The sequence below is a fragment of the Oncorhynchus tshawytscha genome, linkage group LG22, assembly GCF_018296145.1.
Source record: "Oncorhynchus tshawytscha isolate Ot180627B linkage group LG22, Otsh_v2.0, whole genome shotgun sequence".
NCBI classification, from domain to species: Eukaryota; Metazoa; Chordata; class Actinopteri; order Salmoniformes; family Salmonidae; genus Oncorhynchus; species Oncorhynchus tshawytscha.
In genome coordinates this window covers 43,565,495-43,582,972 of record NC_056450.1, presented here as the reverse complement: position 1 = coordinate 43,582,972, position 17,478 = coordinate 43,565,495, and the positions used below count along the sequence as shown (strand labels likewise).

At 47.7% G+C, this 17,478-nt stretch overlaps 1 protein-coding gene across 1 annotated transcript in view; it reads left to right on the top strand.

Annotated features, from left to right (window-relative positions):
- Nucleotides 1-13,266: 13,266 nt before the first annotated feature.
- Nucleotides 13,267-17,478, top strand: part of LOC112241444 (FYVE, RhoGEF and PH domain-containing protein 1) — a 161,868-nt gene continuing 157,656 nt past the window's right edge. The window contains exon 1 of the mRNA XM_042304320.1: nt 13,267-14,699. Within this exon, the coding sequence (XP_042160254.1) occupies nt 14,519-14,699 (181 nt within the window). The 5' untranslated portion in view covers nt 13,267-14,518. The remainder of the gene's footprint in view (nt 14,700-17,478) is intronic.

The following is a 17,478-nucleotide window of genomic DNA, read 5'->3' as shown; positions in this document are numbered from 1 at the left end:
ATTGTCTGTCTGCATGACCCAGCTGTGCCTCAGCTCACAGACGGTTGGCCTGACATTCTCCTGTAGAATTATCTGATACAGAGCACAATTCATGGTTCCTTCTATTAAGGCAAGTCGTACAGGTCCTGAGGCAGCGAAGCATCCCCAAACCATCACACAACCAGCACCATGCTGGACCCCAAACGATCACACTACCACCACCATGCTGGACCCCAAGCCATCACACTACCACCACCATGCTGGACCCCAAACCATCACACTACCACCACCATGCTGACCCGAAGCCATCACACTACCACCACCACGCTGACCCCAAACCATCACACTACCACCACCATGCTGACCCCAAACCATCACACTACCACCACCACGTTGGACCCCAAACGATCACACTACCACCACCATGCTGGACCCCAAACCATCACACTACCACCACCACGCTGACCCCAAACCATCACACTACCACCACCATGCTGACCCCAAACCATCACACTACCACCACCACGTTGGACCCCAAACGATCACACTACCACCACCATGCTGGACCCCAAACCATCACACTACCACCACCACGCTGGACCCCAAACCATCACACTACCACCACCATGCTGACCCCAAACCATCACACTGCCACCACACTACCACCACCATGCTGGACCCCAAGCCATCACACTACCACCACCATGCTGACCCCATACCATCACACTACCACCATCATGCTGACCCCAAACCATCACACTACCACCACCATGCTGGACCCCAAACCATCACACTACCACCACCATGCTGGACCCCAAACCATCACACTACCACCACCATGCTGACCCCAAACCATCACACTACCACCACCATGCTGGACCCCAAACCATCACACTACCACCACCATGCTGGACCCCAAACCATCACACTACCACCACCATGCTGGACCCCAAACCATCACACTACCACCACCATGCTGGACCCCAAACCATCACACTACCACCACCATGCTGGACCCCACCCATCAAACCACCACCATGCTGCCCCACCATCACACTACCACCACCATGCTGGACCCCAAACCATCACACTACCACCACCATGCTGACCCCAAACCATCACACTACCACCATCATGCTGACCCCAAACCATCACACTACCACCACCATGCTGGACCCCAAACCATCACACTACCACCACCATGCTGGACCCCAAACCATCACACTACCACCACCATGCTGGACCCCAAACCATCCACCACTGACCACCACCATGCTGGACCCCAAACCATCACACTACCACCACCATGCTGACCCCAAACCATCACACTACCACCACCATGCTGGACCCCAAACCATCACACTACCACCACCACCACCACCATGCTGGACCCCAAACCATCACACTACCACCACCATGCTGACCCCAAACCATCACACTACCACCACCATGCTGGACCCCAAACCATCACACTACCACCACCATGCTGGACCCCAAACCATCACACTACCACCACCATGCTGGACCCCAAACCATCACACTACCACCACCATGCTGACCCCAAACCATCACACTACCACCACCATGCTGGACCCCAAACCATCACACTACCCCCACCATGCTGGACCCCAAACCATCACACTACCACCACCATGCTGACCCCAAACCATCACACTACCACCACCATGCTGGACCCCAAACCATCACACCATGCTGACCACCATGCTGGACCCCAAACCATCACACTACCACCACCATGCTGGACCCCAAACCATCACACTACCACCACCATGCTGCTGACCCCAAACCATCACACTACCACCACCATGCTGGACCCCAAACCATCACACTACCACCACCATGCTGGACCCCAAACCATCACACTACCACCACCATGCTGACCCCAAACCATCAAACCACTACCACCACCATGCTGGACCCCAAACCATCACACTACCACCACCATGCTGGACCCCAAACCATCACACTACCACCACCATGCTGGACCCCAAACCATCACACTACCACCACCATGCTGACCCCAAACCATCACACTACCACCACCATGCTGACCCCAAACCATCACACTACCACCACCATGCTGGACCCCAAACCATCACACTACCACCACCATGCTGGACCCCAAACCATCACACTACCACCACCATGCTGACCCCAAAACCATCACACTACCACCACCATGCTGCTGACCCCAAACCATCACACTACCACCACCATGCTGGACAAACCATCACACTACCACCACCATGCTGGACCCCAAACCATCACACTACCACCACCATGCACAACCAACCATCACACTACCACCACCATGCTGGACCCCAAACCATCACACCACCACCATGCTGGACCCCAAACCATCACACTACCACCACCATGCTGGACCCCAAACCATCACACTACCACCACCATGCTGACCCCCCAAACCATCACACTACCACCACCATGCTGGACCCCAAACCATCACACTACCACCACCATGCTGGACCCCAAACCATCACACTACCACCACCATGCTGGACCCCAAACCATCACACTACCACCACCATGCTGGACCCCAAACCATCACACTACCACCACCATGCTGGACCCCAAACCATCACACTACCACCACCATGCTGGACCCCAAACCATCACACACCATGCTGACCCCAAACCATCACACTACCACCACCATGCTGGACCCCAAACCATCACACTACCACCACCATGCTGGACCCCAAACCATCACACTACCACCACCATGCTGACCCCCAACACTACCACCACCATGCTGACCCCAAACCATCACACTACCATGCTGGACCCCAAACCATCACACTACCACCACCATGCTGGACCCCAAACCATCACACTACCACCACCATGCTGGACCCCAAACCATCACACTACCACCACCATGCTGACCCCAAACCATCACACTACCACCACCATCCATCTGGAAACCCCAAACCATCAAACCATCACACTACCACCACCATGCTGGACCCCAAACCATCACACTACCACCACCATGCTGGACCCCCACCATGCTGACCCCAAACCATCACACTACCACCACCATGCTGACCCCAAACCATCACACTACCACCACCATGCTGACCCCAAACCATCACACTACCACCACCATGCTGACCCCAAACCATCACACTACCACCACCATGCTGGACCCCAAACCATCACACTACCACCACCATGCTGGACCCCAAACCATCACACTACCACCACCATGCTGACCCCAAACCATCACACTACCACCACCATGCTGACCCCAAACCATCACACTACCACCACCATGCTGACCCCAAACCATCACACTACCACCACCATGCTGGACCCCAAACCATCACACTACCACCACCACCATGCTGACCCCAAACCATCACACTACCACCACCATGCTGGACCCCAAACCATCACACTACCACCACCATGCTGACCCCAAACCATCACACTACCACCACCATGCTGACCCCAAACCATCACACTACCACCACCATGCTGACCCCAAACCATCACACTACCACCACCACCATGCCACCACCATGGACCCCAAACCATCACACTACCACCACCATGCTGGACCCCAAACCATCACACTACCACCACCATGCTGGACCCCAAACCATCACACTACCACCACCATGCTGGACCCCACCCCAAACTGACAAACCATCACACTACCACCACCATGCTGACCCCAAACCATCACACTACCACCACCATGCTGACCCCAAACCATCACACTACCACCCATGCCATGCTGGACCCCAAACCATCACACTACCACCACCATGCTGGACCCCAAACCATCACACTACCACCACCATGCTGACCCCAAACCATCACACTACCACCACCATGCTGGACCCCAAACCATCACACTACCACCACCATGCTGACCCCAAACCATCACACTACCACCACCATGCTGACCACCACCATGCTGGACCCCAAACCATCACACTACCACCACCATGCTGGACCCCAAACCATCACACTACCACCACCATGCTGACCCCAAACCATCACCCCCAAACCATCACACTACCACCACCATGCTGGACCCCAAACCATCACACTACCACCACCATGCTGGACCCCAAACCATCACACTAACCACCATCACCCCAAACCATCACACTACCACCATCATTCTGGACCCCAAACCATCACACTACCACCACCATGCTGGACCCCAAACCATCACACTACCACCACCATGCTGACCCACCAAACCCCAAACCATCACACTACCACCACCATGCTGACCCCAAACCATCACACTACCACCACCATGCTGACCCCAAACCATCACACTACCACCACCATGCTGGACCCCAAAACATCACACCACCACCACCATGCTGGACCCCAAACCCATCACACTACCACCACCATGCTGGACCCCAAACCATCACACTACCACCACCATGCTGACCCCAAACCATCACACTACCACCACCATGCTGGACCCCAAACCATCACACTGCTGACCACTACCACCACCATGCTGGACCCCAAACCATCACACTACCACCACCATGCTGACCCCAAACCATCACACTACCACCACCATGCTGGACCCCAAACCATCACACTACCACCACCATGCTGGACCCCAAACCATCACACTACCACCACCATGCTGACCCCAAACCATCACACTACCACCACCATGCTGGACCCCAAACCATCACACTACCACCACCATGCTGGACCCCAAACCATCACACTACCACCACCATGCTGACCCCAAACCATCACACTACCACCACCATGCTGGACCCATCAAACCATCACATGCTGACCACCACCATGCTGACCCCAAACCATCACACTACCACCACCATGCTGACCCCAAACCATCACACTACCACCACCATGCTGGCTGGACCCCAAACCATCACACTACCACCACCATGCTGGACCCCAAACCATCACACTACCACCACCATGCTGACCCCAAACCATCACACTACCACCACCATGCTGACCCCAAACCATCACACTACCACCACCATGCTGACCCCAAACCATCAACTACCACCACCATCACACCATCACCACCACCACCATGCTGACCCCAAACCATCACACTACCACCACCATGCTGACCCCAAACCATCACACTACCACCACCATGCTGGACCCCAAACCATCACACTACCACCACCATGCTGGACCCCAAACCATCACACTACCACCACCATGCTGACCCCAAACCATCACACTACCACCACCATGCTGACCCCAAACCATCACACTACCACCACCATGCTGACCCCAAACCATCACACTACCACCACCATGCTGGACCCCAAACCATCACACTACCACCACCATGCTGGACCACCATGCTGGACCAAACCATCACACTACCACCACCATGCTGACCCCAAACCATCACCACCACCATGCTGACCCCAAACCATCACACTACCACCACCATGCTGACCCCACCACCACTACCACCACCATGCTGGACCCCAAACCATCACACTACCACCACCATGCTGGACCCCAAACCATCACACTACCACCACCATGCTGGACCCCAAACCATCACACTACCACCACCATGCTGACCCCAAACCATCACACTACCACCACCATGCTGGACCCCAAACCATCACACTGCTGGACCACCACCATGCTGACCCCAAACCATGCCACCTACCACCACCATGCTGGACCCCAAACCATCACACTACCACCACCATGCTGGACCCCAAACCATCACACTACCACCACCATGCTGACCCCAAACCATCACACTACCACCACCATGCTGGACCCCAAACCATCACACTACCACCACCATGCTGGACCCCAAACCATCACACTACCACCACCATGCTGGACCCCAAACCATCACACTACCACCACCATGCTGGACCCCAAACCATCACACTACCACCACCATGCTGACCCCAAACCATCACACTACCACCACCATGCTGGACCCCAAACCATCACACTGCCCCCACCATCCATGCTGGACCCAAACCATCACACTACCACCACCATGCTGACCCCAAACCATCACACTACCACCACCATGCTGACCCCAACCACCATGCCCCCACCATCACACTACCACCACCATGCTGGACCCCAAACCATCACACTACCACCACCATGCTGGACCCCAAACCATCACACTACCACCACCATGCTGCCCCAAACCATCACACTACCACCACCATGCTGGACCCCAAACCATCACACTACCACCACCATGCTGGACCCCAAACCATCACACTACCACCACCATGCTGGACCCCAAACCATCACACCACCATGCTGACCAAACCACCATGCCATGCTGACCCCCAAACCATCACACTACCACCACCATGCTGACCCCAAACCATCACACTACCACCACCATGCTGACCCCAAACCATCCACTACCACCACCATGCTGGACCCCAAACCATCACACTACCACCACCATGCTGGACCCCAAACCATCACACCACCACCACCATACTGGACCCCAAACCATCACACTACCACCACCATGCTGACCCCAAACCATCCACTCCACCACCATGCTGACCACCACCACTACCACCACCATGCTGGACCCCAAACCATCACACTACCACCACCATGCTGGACCCCAAACCATCACACCACCACCACCATACTGGACCCCAAACCATCACACTACCACCACCATGCTGACCCCAAACCATCACACTACCACCACCATGCTGACCCCAAACCATCACACCACCACCACCATACTGGACCCAAAACCATCACACCACCACCACCATACTGGACCCCAAAACATCACACTACCACCACCATGCTGACCCCAAACCATCACACTACCACCACCATGCTGACCCCAAACCATCACACTACCACCACCATGCTGGACCCCAAACCATCACACTACCACCACCATGCTGGACCCCAAACCACCATCACCCCAAACCATCACACCACCACCATGCTGGACCCCAAACCATCACACTACCACCACCATGCTGACCCCAAACCATCACAAACTCACCACCACCATGCTGGACCCCAAACCATCACACTACCACCACCATGCTGACCCCAAACCACCACCACCATGCTGGACCCCAAACCATCACACTACCACCACCATGCTGGACCCCAAACCATCACACTACCACCACCATGCTGACCCCAAACCATCACACTACCACCACCATGCTGGACCCCAAACCATCACACTACCACCACCATGCTGGACCCCAAACCATCACACTACCACCACCATGCTGGACCCCAAACCATCACACTACCACCACCATTCTGGACCCCAAACCATCACACTACCACCACCATGCTGGACCCCAAACCATCACACTACCACCACCATGCTGACCCCAAACCATCACACTACCACCACCATGCTGAACCCACAAACCATCACACTACCACCACCATGCTGGACCCCAAACCATCACACTACCACCACCATGCTGACCCCAAACCATCACACTACCACCACCATGCTGACCCCAAACCATCACACTACCACCACCATGCTGACCCCAAACCATCACACTACCACCACCATGCTGACCCCAAACCATCACACTACCACCACCATGCTGACCCCAAACCATCACACTACCACCACCATGCTGGACCCCAAACCATCACACTACCACCACCATGCTGACCCCAAACCATCACACTACCACCACCATGCTGACCCCAAACCATCACACTACCACCACCATGCTGGACCCCAAACCATCACACTACCACCACCATGCTGACCCCAAACCATCACACTACCACCACCATGCTGACCCCAAACCATCACACTACCACCACCATGCTGACCCCAAACCATCACACTACCACCACCATGCTGACCCCAAACCATCACACTACCACCACCATGCCACCATCACACTGACCCCAAACCATCACACTACCACCACCACCATGCTGACCCCAAACCATCACACTACCACCACCACCATGCTGACCCCAAACCATCACACTACCACCACCACCATGCTGACCCCAAACCATCACACTACCACCACCATGCTGACCCCAAACCATCACACTACCACCACCACCATGCTGACCCCAAACCATCACACTACCACCACCATGCTGGACCCCAAACCATCACACTCCCACCACCACCATGCTGACCCCAAACCATCACACTACCACCACCATGCTGGACCGTTGGTGTAAGGTTATTACTGTGGAATGCAGTGTTCGGTTTTCGCCAGACATAATGGGACCCATCTCGTCCAAGAAGTTGTACTTTTCACTCATCTGTCCATAGAACATTCTTTCAAGAGTCTTGATGACCATCGAGGTGTTTCCAGGTGATTTTTTTGGCAAACTGGAGTCCACTTTTTGGATGACATGGGTCCCGTTATGTCTGGTGTGTATGTAAAGTCCTCATCAGTCATTTCAAAACGGTCAAATGTACAAACAAACGGCATGAGAAAATAAAGTTGTGAAAATACTAATTCATACATATGTCCAGGATAACAATTCATGTTGTTATTTGCTAATTATCAAATGACAAAACATGAAGAGTTCTTAAACATTTTGATATTGATGAAGACAGTTCAAAGATCTGTGTTTATCAATATTCTTCAAAATGTAAAGAAATTAGACATTATTTCTTCATTCATAGACAAAAATACAGGCAATGGCTGCTAATGTTAGCAGTAGCACTTCAGCCCAAGGCTCAATGCGATCCACCAATCGTCCATAATGTCCTGACCTGAGTCTTTATATTCAGATGATGACATGGAAGGTTGTTCAGCTGAATTAAATCACAGTACAGTTGGGTTAGATGATATGATTGACAGTTCAGTTGGCATTAGTATGTCATTCTTGTCCTGATTGACTGTGGTTAGGATTGGCCAACTGGTGGGTAATGTAGTATGTACTGTATGTTTTTCTACAGGGAGACAGAGATAGCAAATGATGACAACAAGCAATAATGATAGTACATGAGTCCATAATTAAGTTCTCAAATGCTATAATATTAAGAAATTGCAATATGGATACAATTATTAAACATATCAATATCAATATGCAAAAAGCAAATACATGAATAAGCTATGCAAATTTAGCAACAAGATAACAATATGAATGTCAGAAGTGGGATGCAATAACATGTGGTGTGGTAGTCCAGCACTAGATCAGGTTACGATAACAGTGTAGCCCAGTGGTCACCAACCCTTTCTGAGTCAAGATCACTTTCTCAGTCAAAAGGAATGCTGAGATCTATTGCTCAAATAGTTTTTTTTTTTTTTTACCTTAACCTCAAACAAACAGTTTGGTAGGAATGAGGTTTGGGCAGTAGGCCTAATACATTATCACAGCATATTGGCTATTTTAGGGCTAGGGTCCTTTTTCAGAATTTCCCCCTGACTGACGTACCCAAAGTAAACTGCTTGTGACTCAGGCCCAGAAGCCAGGATATGCATAGAATTGGTAGCATTGGACAGAAAACACTTTGTCGTTTGTAGGAATGTTAAAATAATGTAGGAGACTATAACACAATTCATATGGTAGGAGAAAAGTCTGTCTCCTGTTTCTAATCTGTCTCCTCCTGTTTCTAATCCTTTTCTAATCTGTCTCCTCCTGTTTGTAATCTGTCTACTCCTGTTTGTAATCGGTCTCCTTTTGTTTCTAATCCTTTTCTAATCCCGCTACTCCCGTTTCTAATCTGTCTCCTCCTGTTTCCAATCTGTCTCCTTCTGTTTCTAATCTGACTCCTCTTGTTTCTAATCTGACTCCTTCTGTTTCAAGTCTGTCTCCTCCTGTTTCTAATCCTTTTCTAATCTGTCTCCTGTTTGTAATCGGTCTCCTCCTGTTTGTAATCCTTTTCTAATCTGTCTCCTCCTGTTTGTAATCGGTCTCCTCCTGTTTGTAATCTGTCTCCTCCTGTTTCTAATCCTTTTCTAATCTGTCTCCTCCTGTTTGTAATCTGTCTACTCCTGTTTGTAATCGGTCTCCTTTTGTTTCTAATCCTTTTCTAATCCCGCTCCTCCTGTTTCTAATCTGTCTCCTCCTGTTTGTAATACTTTTCTGTCTCCTCCTGTTTCTAATCAGTCTCCTCCTGTTTCTAATCAGTCTCCTCCTGTTTCTAATCAGTCTCCTCCTGTTTCTAATCTGCCTAAACATGTGCTCAGTGTAACAAAATCGGGATCAGCACAACAGTCTAGTCCCGAAAGATTGGCTGAGTGTATTAAGGCAGTCATTTGACAAGTAGGAGACCTGGCCTTACATCCACCTACCTCACATGAATACCAGTGATGAAGGCTCACTTTGTACACATTACCACTGCTACAATGTACATATCCCTAAACATTTAGATTGTATCATTATTTTTAATCGCATAATGAGCCTGGTAACTGTAGTTTATAATTAGTGCCTAAGCCTACCCTAGGAAAAGGTATTTCATTCCCAGTGGCTTCTTTAAAATGTTCATCAAAATATTGACTGAAATCATCATCAATCAATATTTATGCTATAAAGATTTGATATTTAAAACCATTTGATTGCTGCCAGCAGCATACCACCATGCATACCACCCTGCATACCACCCTGCATACCACCCTGCATACCACCATGCATACCACCCTGCATACCACCATGCATACCACCCTGCATACCACCCTGCATACCACCATGCATACCACCATGCATACCACCCTGTATACCACTGCTGGCTTGCTTCTGAAGTTAAGCAGGGTTGGTCCTGGTCAGCAGCATACCACCATGCATACCACTGCTGGCTTGCTTCTGAAGCTAAGCAGGGTTGGTCCTGGTCAGTTCCTGGATGGGAGACCAGATGCTGCTAGAAGTGGTGTTGGAGGGCCAGTAGGAGGCACTCTTTCCTCTGGTCTAAAAATAATAAAATATCCCAATTCCCCTTTGCAGTGATTGGGGACACTGTGTTGGGTGCTGTATTTTGAACGGGTGTCCTGACTCTCCGAGGTCATTAAAGATCCCATGGTACTTATCGTAAGAGTAGGGGTGTTAACCCTGGTGTCCTGGCTAAATTCCCAATCTGGCCCTCAAACCATCATGGTCACCTAATAATCCCTAGTTTAGTTTTGGCTCATTCATCCCCCTCCTCTCCCCTGTAACTATTCCCCAGGTCGTTGCTGCAAATGAGAACGTGTTCTCAGTCAACTTACCTGGTAAAATAACAGATCAAAAAACAAAAAAAAACAATTGTATGAGAGATACAGTCTGTCAAAACATGTTGTGTTTGGACGCTGCCTTTTACATTGAAACACAAACAAAGGTTGTTTTATAAACACAATGATTCACAATGAAGAACCGCTTTCAGTGTTTCAGTACTTCTATTCTGTTTGGAAATCCATTCAGTGTTTCAGCACTTCCATTCTGTTTGGAAATCCATTCAGTGTTTCAGTACTTCTATTCTGTTTGGAAATCCATTCAGTGTTTCAGTACTTCTATTCTGTTTGGAAATCCATTCAGTGTTTCAGTACTTCTATTCTGTTTGGAAATCCATTCAGTGTTTCAGTACTTCTATTCTGTTTGGAAATCCATTCAGTGTTTCAGTACTTCTATTCTGTTTGGAAATCCATTCAGTGTTTCAGTACTTCTGTTTGGATTTCTGTTTGGAATTCTGTTTGGAAATCCATTCAGTGTTTCAGTACTTCTATTCTGTTTGGAAATCCATTCAGTGTTTCAGCAATTCAGTGTTTCAGTGTTTGGAAATCCATTCAGTGTTTCAGTACTTCTATTCTGTTTGGAAATCCATTCAGTGTTTCAGTACTTCTCTGTTTGGAAATTTCAGTGTTTCAGTACTTCTATTCTGTTTGGAAATCCATTCAGTGTTTCAGTACTTCTATTCTGTTTGGAAATCCATTCAGTGTTTCAGTACTTCTATTCTGTGTTTCAGTACTTCTATTCTGTTTGGAAATCCATTCAGTGTTTCAGCACTTCCATTCTGTTTGGAAATCCATTCAGTGTTTCAGTACTTCTATTCTGTTTGGAAATCCATTCAGTGTTTCAGTACTTCTATTCTGTTTGGAAATCCATTCAGTGTTTCAGTACACGTCCATTGGGTTTACATTCAAACACCAGATCTCAGTTTAGGTGCACTAATGTTCCTGGTTTGAGTCTTTCTATCTATTTTAACAGTGTATAAAAAGCAGGCAGACAGGCATTCAGTTACTGTTCGATTGGACGTTAGAATGGGCAAAACGAGTGACCTGAGTGACTTTGAGCGTGGCATGATCATCGGTGCCAGGCGAGCCGGTTCCAGAACGGACGCCCTCCTGGCCTTTTCACTCACGACCGTGTCCAGGTTTTACTGAGAACGGTGCGACAAACAACCTCCTGTCATCGGCAGTCCTGTGGGAGGAAACAGCTGGTTGATGAGAGATCCAAGGAGAAATGGTGCAAGCTAACAGGTGGGCAAAAAGAATCTGGCACATAATGGTGCAGAACGGCGTCTCGTAACGCACAAGTCATCGGTCTAAGCACTTCGCTACACCCGCAATAACATCTGCAAAAAAAATGTGTGTGTGACCAATAACATTTTCTTTTATTTGTTACGGATGGGCTATTGCAGCAGATGACCACACCTGGTTCCACTCCTACCAGCTACAAACAAAAAGAAGAGACTCCAGTGGGCACGCCATCACCAACGCTGGACAACTGAGGAATGGAAAAACATGACCTGGTCCGACGAATCTCGGTTCCTGTTGCGTTCATGCTGATGGCAGAGCCCATGGCCCCATCCTGCCTGGTGTCAACGGTCCAGGTTGGTGGTGTAACGGTGTGGAGAATGCTTTCCTGACACATGTTAGGTCCATTGATACCAATTGAGCAACGGTTCCATTCCCCGGAGAATTCCGGCTGTTCTGGGGGCAAAGGTTGTCCGACCCAGTACTAGATGGGTGTACCTAATAATCTGGCCACTGAGTGTATATTCTATTCTATTCCGTTTCGTTTACTATAATTTAAACTAGTGAATAATAACTGTTCTATTCGGATCTAGGTCCAGTCAGTAGTGTGGAGGAACTCAGCACACTGACCCTGTCCACTGGGCCAAGTGACTGCTAACTGGGTCAGACTGGATCAGGCAGTCGCCCCTCCTCTCCTCTCACTACCCCCACTTCATATTCTCCTTTAGGTTCTGTTGAAACTATATTTATTGTTTATTAGGCTATATGTATTCAAAACAGTTAGGACTAGTAGTCAAACAACGGAAGCCAGTAACAAATGTTGACTTTTGGAGAGAGAAAAAACGGGAAAAAAACGAGGAATCATCTCAACATTTTGCTTTAGAGAGATGGCGGATTAGGGGGGTTGAGACTGGTTTCATATGTCGACAGAATAACGCACACAGGAGCAGGGAAAGAGAGAGAGGAAGACAGAAGGAGAGGAGAGAAGAGAAGGAGGGGGTTAAGTTCACAAATTCAAGGAGTTGCAGTTTGATGGCGTTGTCGGAAGTTTCAAAGAATGGGGAAAAGAACTAGCCCGCGGGGGATCATAAAGGCGAAATTGATGACAAAGTGATGCACCCAATATACATCCAAGGATTCAATTAATGTTGGAATGACGAGTATACAGAACTTTGATGACGCGGTTTGAATGTAGTTGAAGAAGAAGCTGAGGTTGCATATTTTGGATTCGCGTTTCCAGTGGAAATCGGGACGGAGGAAAAAATGTGGCAGACAGATACAGAAGGAACGATGTGAGCTGAGACGAGCAGTGACTTTTATAATGTGTATAATATTTCAATCACTTTTGGTTTTTCGCATTGTCTTTTTTTTAACGTTTCTTTTTCAAGAGCTGGTCGAACGGAGGAAAACTTTTGTTTATTCCAGAATGGGCATGGGACTTTTATCGAAATGTCAGCTGTAGTTTGCCGTTAGTTTTCTGGTAACCTATTTGAATAGTCTTAAAGAAGATACTCTGTAGTCGACCTCTTCTCACAAAGAATGTCTGATTTTGAGAGAGATGCAGCGAGCCGTTATTGGACGCAACAATGAGGCCTTATTCTATTTTTATTGCAACAATTGCCATAATCGGTATCCTTGTGGCTTGCAACCTAAATTCATTTTCATTGTATTTTGCCGTGAAATAAATCAATAATATGTTGACATCGGTTCGAGTTAAGACAAATAAAATCAATATCTATTTGATGGCTTTTTTCCGTTGTTGGTAAAGATTTTGTTCGGGTTTCCACTCGTACTGTACAGCTCACCCAGGAGGACTGCATTTTGGTGGATGAAAGATTGGAGACCCATTCTACTGGGGGTCTGGCACAGGACAACGACTCGAATCAACGCACAGTCCCCGGGACAGGCTGCTCGCTCGAGCGCCCGGTGGTCGCCCTACATGACACCCCGCACTCAGAAGATCCGGATTTTTAAGGATTTAACTCAATAACCCTGGAATCTAATCTGATTTACTTTTTTTGTGAGATAACCCGCATCGTATCCTGTGTAGGCTATGCTATGCCTGTGTAAACTGTGACCAAGCAGGTATGCAGTTGAACCGGCCGAAGAGCGCTTTAGTGACGAGCTTCAGCCCGCCGATGGTCCCGGAGACAGCAGCCAGTAGGAGTACCAGTACGGTTTCCTTCTCCAGACAGTTCAAAACAATGCGCTTCTCCTACCACATCAGCAGCGGCATGCCAAGTCCACAACCACCGCTGCGCGGGATACGTGAGTAGCATCCTATTTGCTAACACAGATAGTAGGTTAGCCTATAGGTTATAGGTTAAGTCAAGCACTTTCTTATAAAGATAGAGCATTTTCCAGTTAAGTTTTCTCCCACTGGCAACATACGTCAATTCATCTTCTATTTCACGTTGGTTCAACGTAATTTAATTGAAATAACGTGGAAACAACGTTGATTCAACCAGTGTGTGCGTCCAGTGGGCGGGTACTCCAGTTACTAAATTGGTATTGGTAACAATCAGTTATTGATTGACATACTCCTACACCCCCCCCCCACACACACACACACCACTATCATCCCTGTTGTGATAGTCTATTATGATAAGCAACAGTCTGTTGTCATTCTAATAACAGGCCATTCATACCTCGTAAACCTCGTTATTCTCTGAATTGTTTTGGCAGACAGACTATGTTCACTCATGCAAGAACACTTCGTTTCCCTGCTTGAGTGTTGGAAATAATAAGATAACTTGGTAAGGTGAAATAAATGCACTCCTGTTGAAGTACATTGATTTCCCTCTAGGTCGGTGACAAAGGTTACAGTAACTGAGGGATCTGAAGTAGCAGCACGTGCAGCGTATAGGTTACCCAGTGAACACAAGACGTTGGAAAGACATCTTTAGATATGCTTAGTGTATAGGTTACCCAGTGAACACAAGACGTTGGAAAGACATCTTTAGACATGTGTAGTGTATAGGTTACCCAGTGAACACAAGACGTTGGAAAGACATCTTTAGACATGTGTAGTGTATAGGTTACCCAGTGAACACAAGACGTTGGAAAGACATCATTTCAACGTATGTTCAACAACAACAAATATTGTACTCATTGGGTGATAGTAGTGGTTGGCTGGGTGGTTCTTCCAGGTTGGGACACACTCTTTTTTTTACACCATTTGACTTGGTGGGTGTTGCTATACGTCATGGTGGGGTGGGTTTCAAAGTGCAAGGACTGTTCAAACGAGAACCCTCCACCTGGGACCTCATTCATAACTTCTTCACAGATATCACTGGTGGTGGGGTTTATACTTTCATTTAGCTTTAGTTGACCTGAAAATAGCTAGCTACCAAAGTGAACGATGTGCAATGTCAAGCTTGTTACCAACCAACAACGTCAACGCCGCTATCAAGCCAATCTCCAAAGTTCACCTGAATGAAATGTATGAAACTGATTATGTCTACATTTAATCTAATTTCACTGCGATTGGTTAGTTAACATGAAATAATATCTGTACTGTCAGTCACTGAGATTAGTTATTCTGCATTTAGATGAACAGGATCAGATTAACTGAGCCTTTCCCCCAAAACTAATTTTTCCATTAAAAATGAATTTGTTTTCAGCGTTTCTGGCTTCATTAAAAACTGTTAATTTGATGTTTTTTTTGTTGATGTCCTTGGGTTTTATTTATTTGTTAAACTGTAGATGGTGGGTGGATCACTATGAGGTGGAATAGAAACTGTAGATGGATCACAATGAGGTGGAATAGAAACTCTAGATGGTGAATGAATCACTATGAGGTGGAATATAAACTGTAGATGGTGGATGAATAACTATGAGGTGGAATATAAACTGTAGATGGATCACTATGAGGTGGAATAGAAACTGTAGATGGTGGATTAATCACTATGAGGTGGAATATAAACTGTAGATGGATCACTATGAGGTGGAATATAAACTGTAGATGGATCACTATGAGGTGGAATAGAAACTGTAGATGGATCACAATGAGGTGGAATATAAACTCTAGATGGTGGATGGATCACTATGAGGTGGAATATAAACTGTAGATGGATCACTATGAGGTGGAATATAAACTGCAGATGGATCACTATGAGGTGGAATAGAAACTGTAGGTGGATCACAATGAGGTGGAATAGAAACTGTAGATGGTGGATGGATCACTATGAGGTGGAATATAAACTGTAGATGGATCACTATGAGGTGGAATATAAACTGTATATGGATCACTATGAGGTGGAATATAAACTGTAGATGGATCACTATGAGGTGGAATATAAACTGTAGATGGTGGGTGGATCACTATGAGGTGGAATATAAACTGTAGATGGATCACTATGAGGTGGAATATAAACTGTAGATGGATCACAATGAGGTGGAATAGAAACTGTAGATGGATCACTATGAGGTGGAATAGAAACTGTAGATGGATCACAATGAGGTGGAATAGAAACTGTAGATGGATCACAATGAGGTGGAATATAAACTGTCGATGGATCACAATGAGGTGGAATAGAAACTGTAGATGGATCACAATGAGGTGGAATAGAAACTGTAGATGGATCACTATAAGGTGGAATATAAACTGTAGATGGATCACTATGAGGTGGAATATAAACTGTAGATGGATCACAATGAGGTGGAATATAAACTGTAGATGGTGGATGGATCACTATGAGGTGGAATATAAACTGTAGATGGATCACAATGAGGTGGAATAGAAACTGTAGATGGATCACAATGAGGTGGAATAGAAACTGTAGATGGATCACTATGAGGTGGAATAGAAACTGTTAGTGGAGGACTGGAATATAAACTGTAGATGGATCACAATGAGGTGGAATATAAACTGTAGATGGTGGATGGATCACTATGAGGTGGAATATAAACTGTAGATGGATCACTATGAGGTGGAATATAAACTGTATATGGATCACTATGAGGTGGAATATAAACTGTAGATGGATCACTATGAGGTGGAATAGAAACTGTAGATGGTGGGTGGCTCACTATGAGGTGGAATATA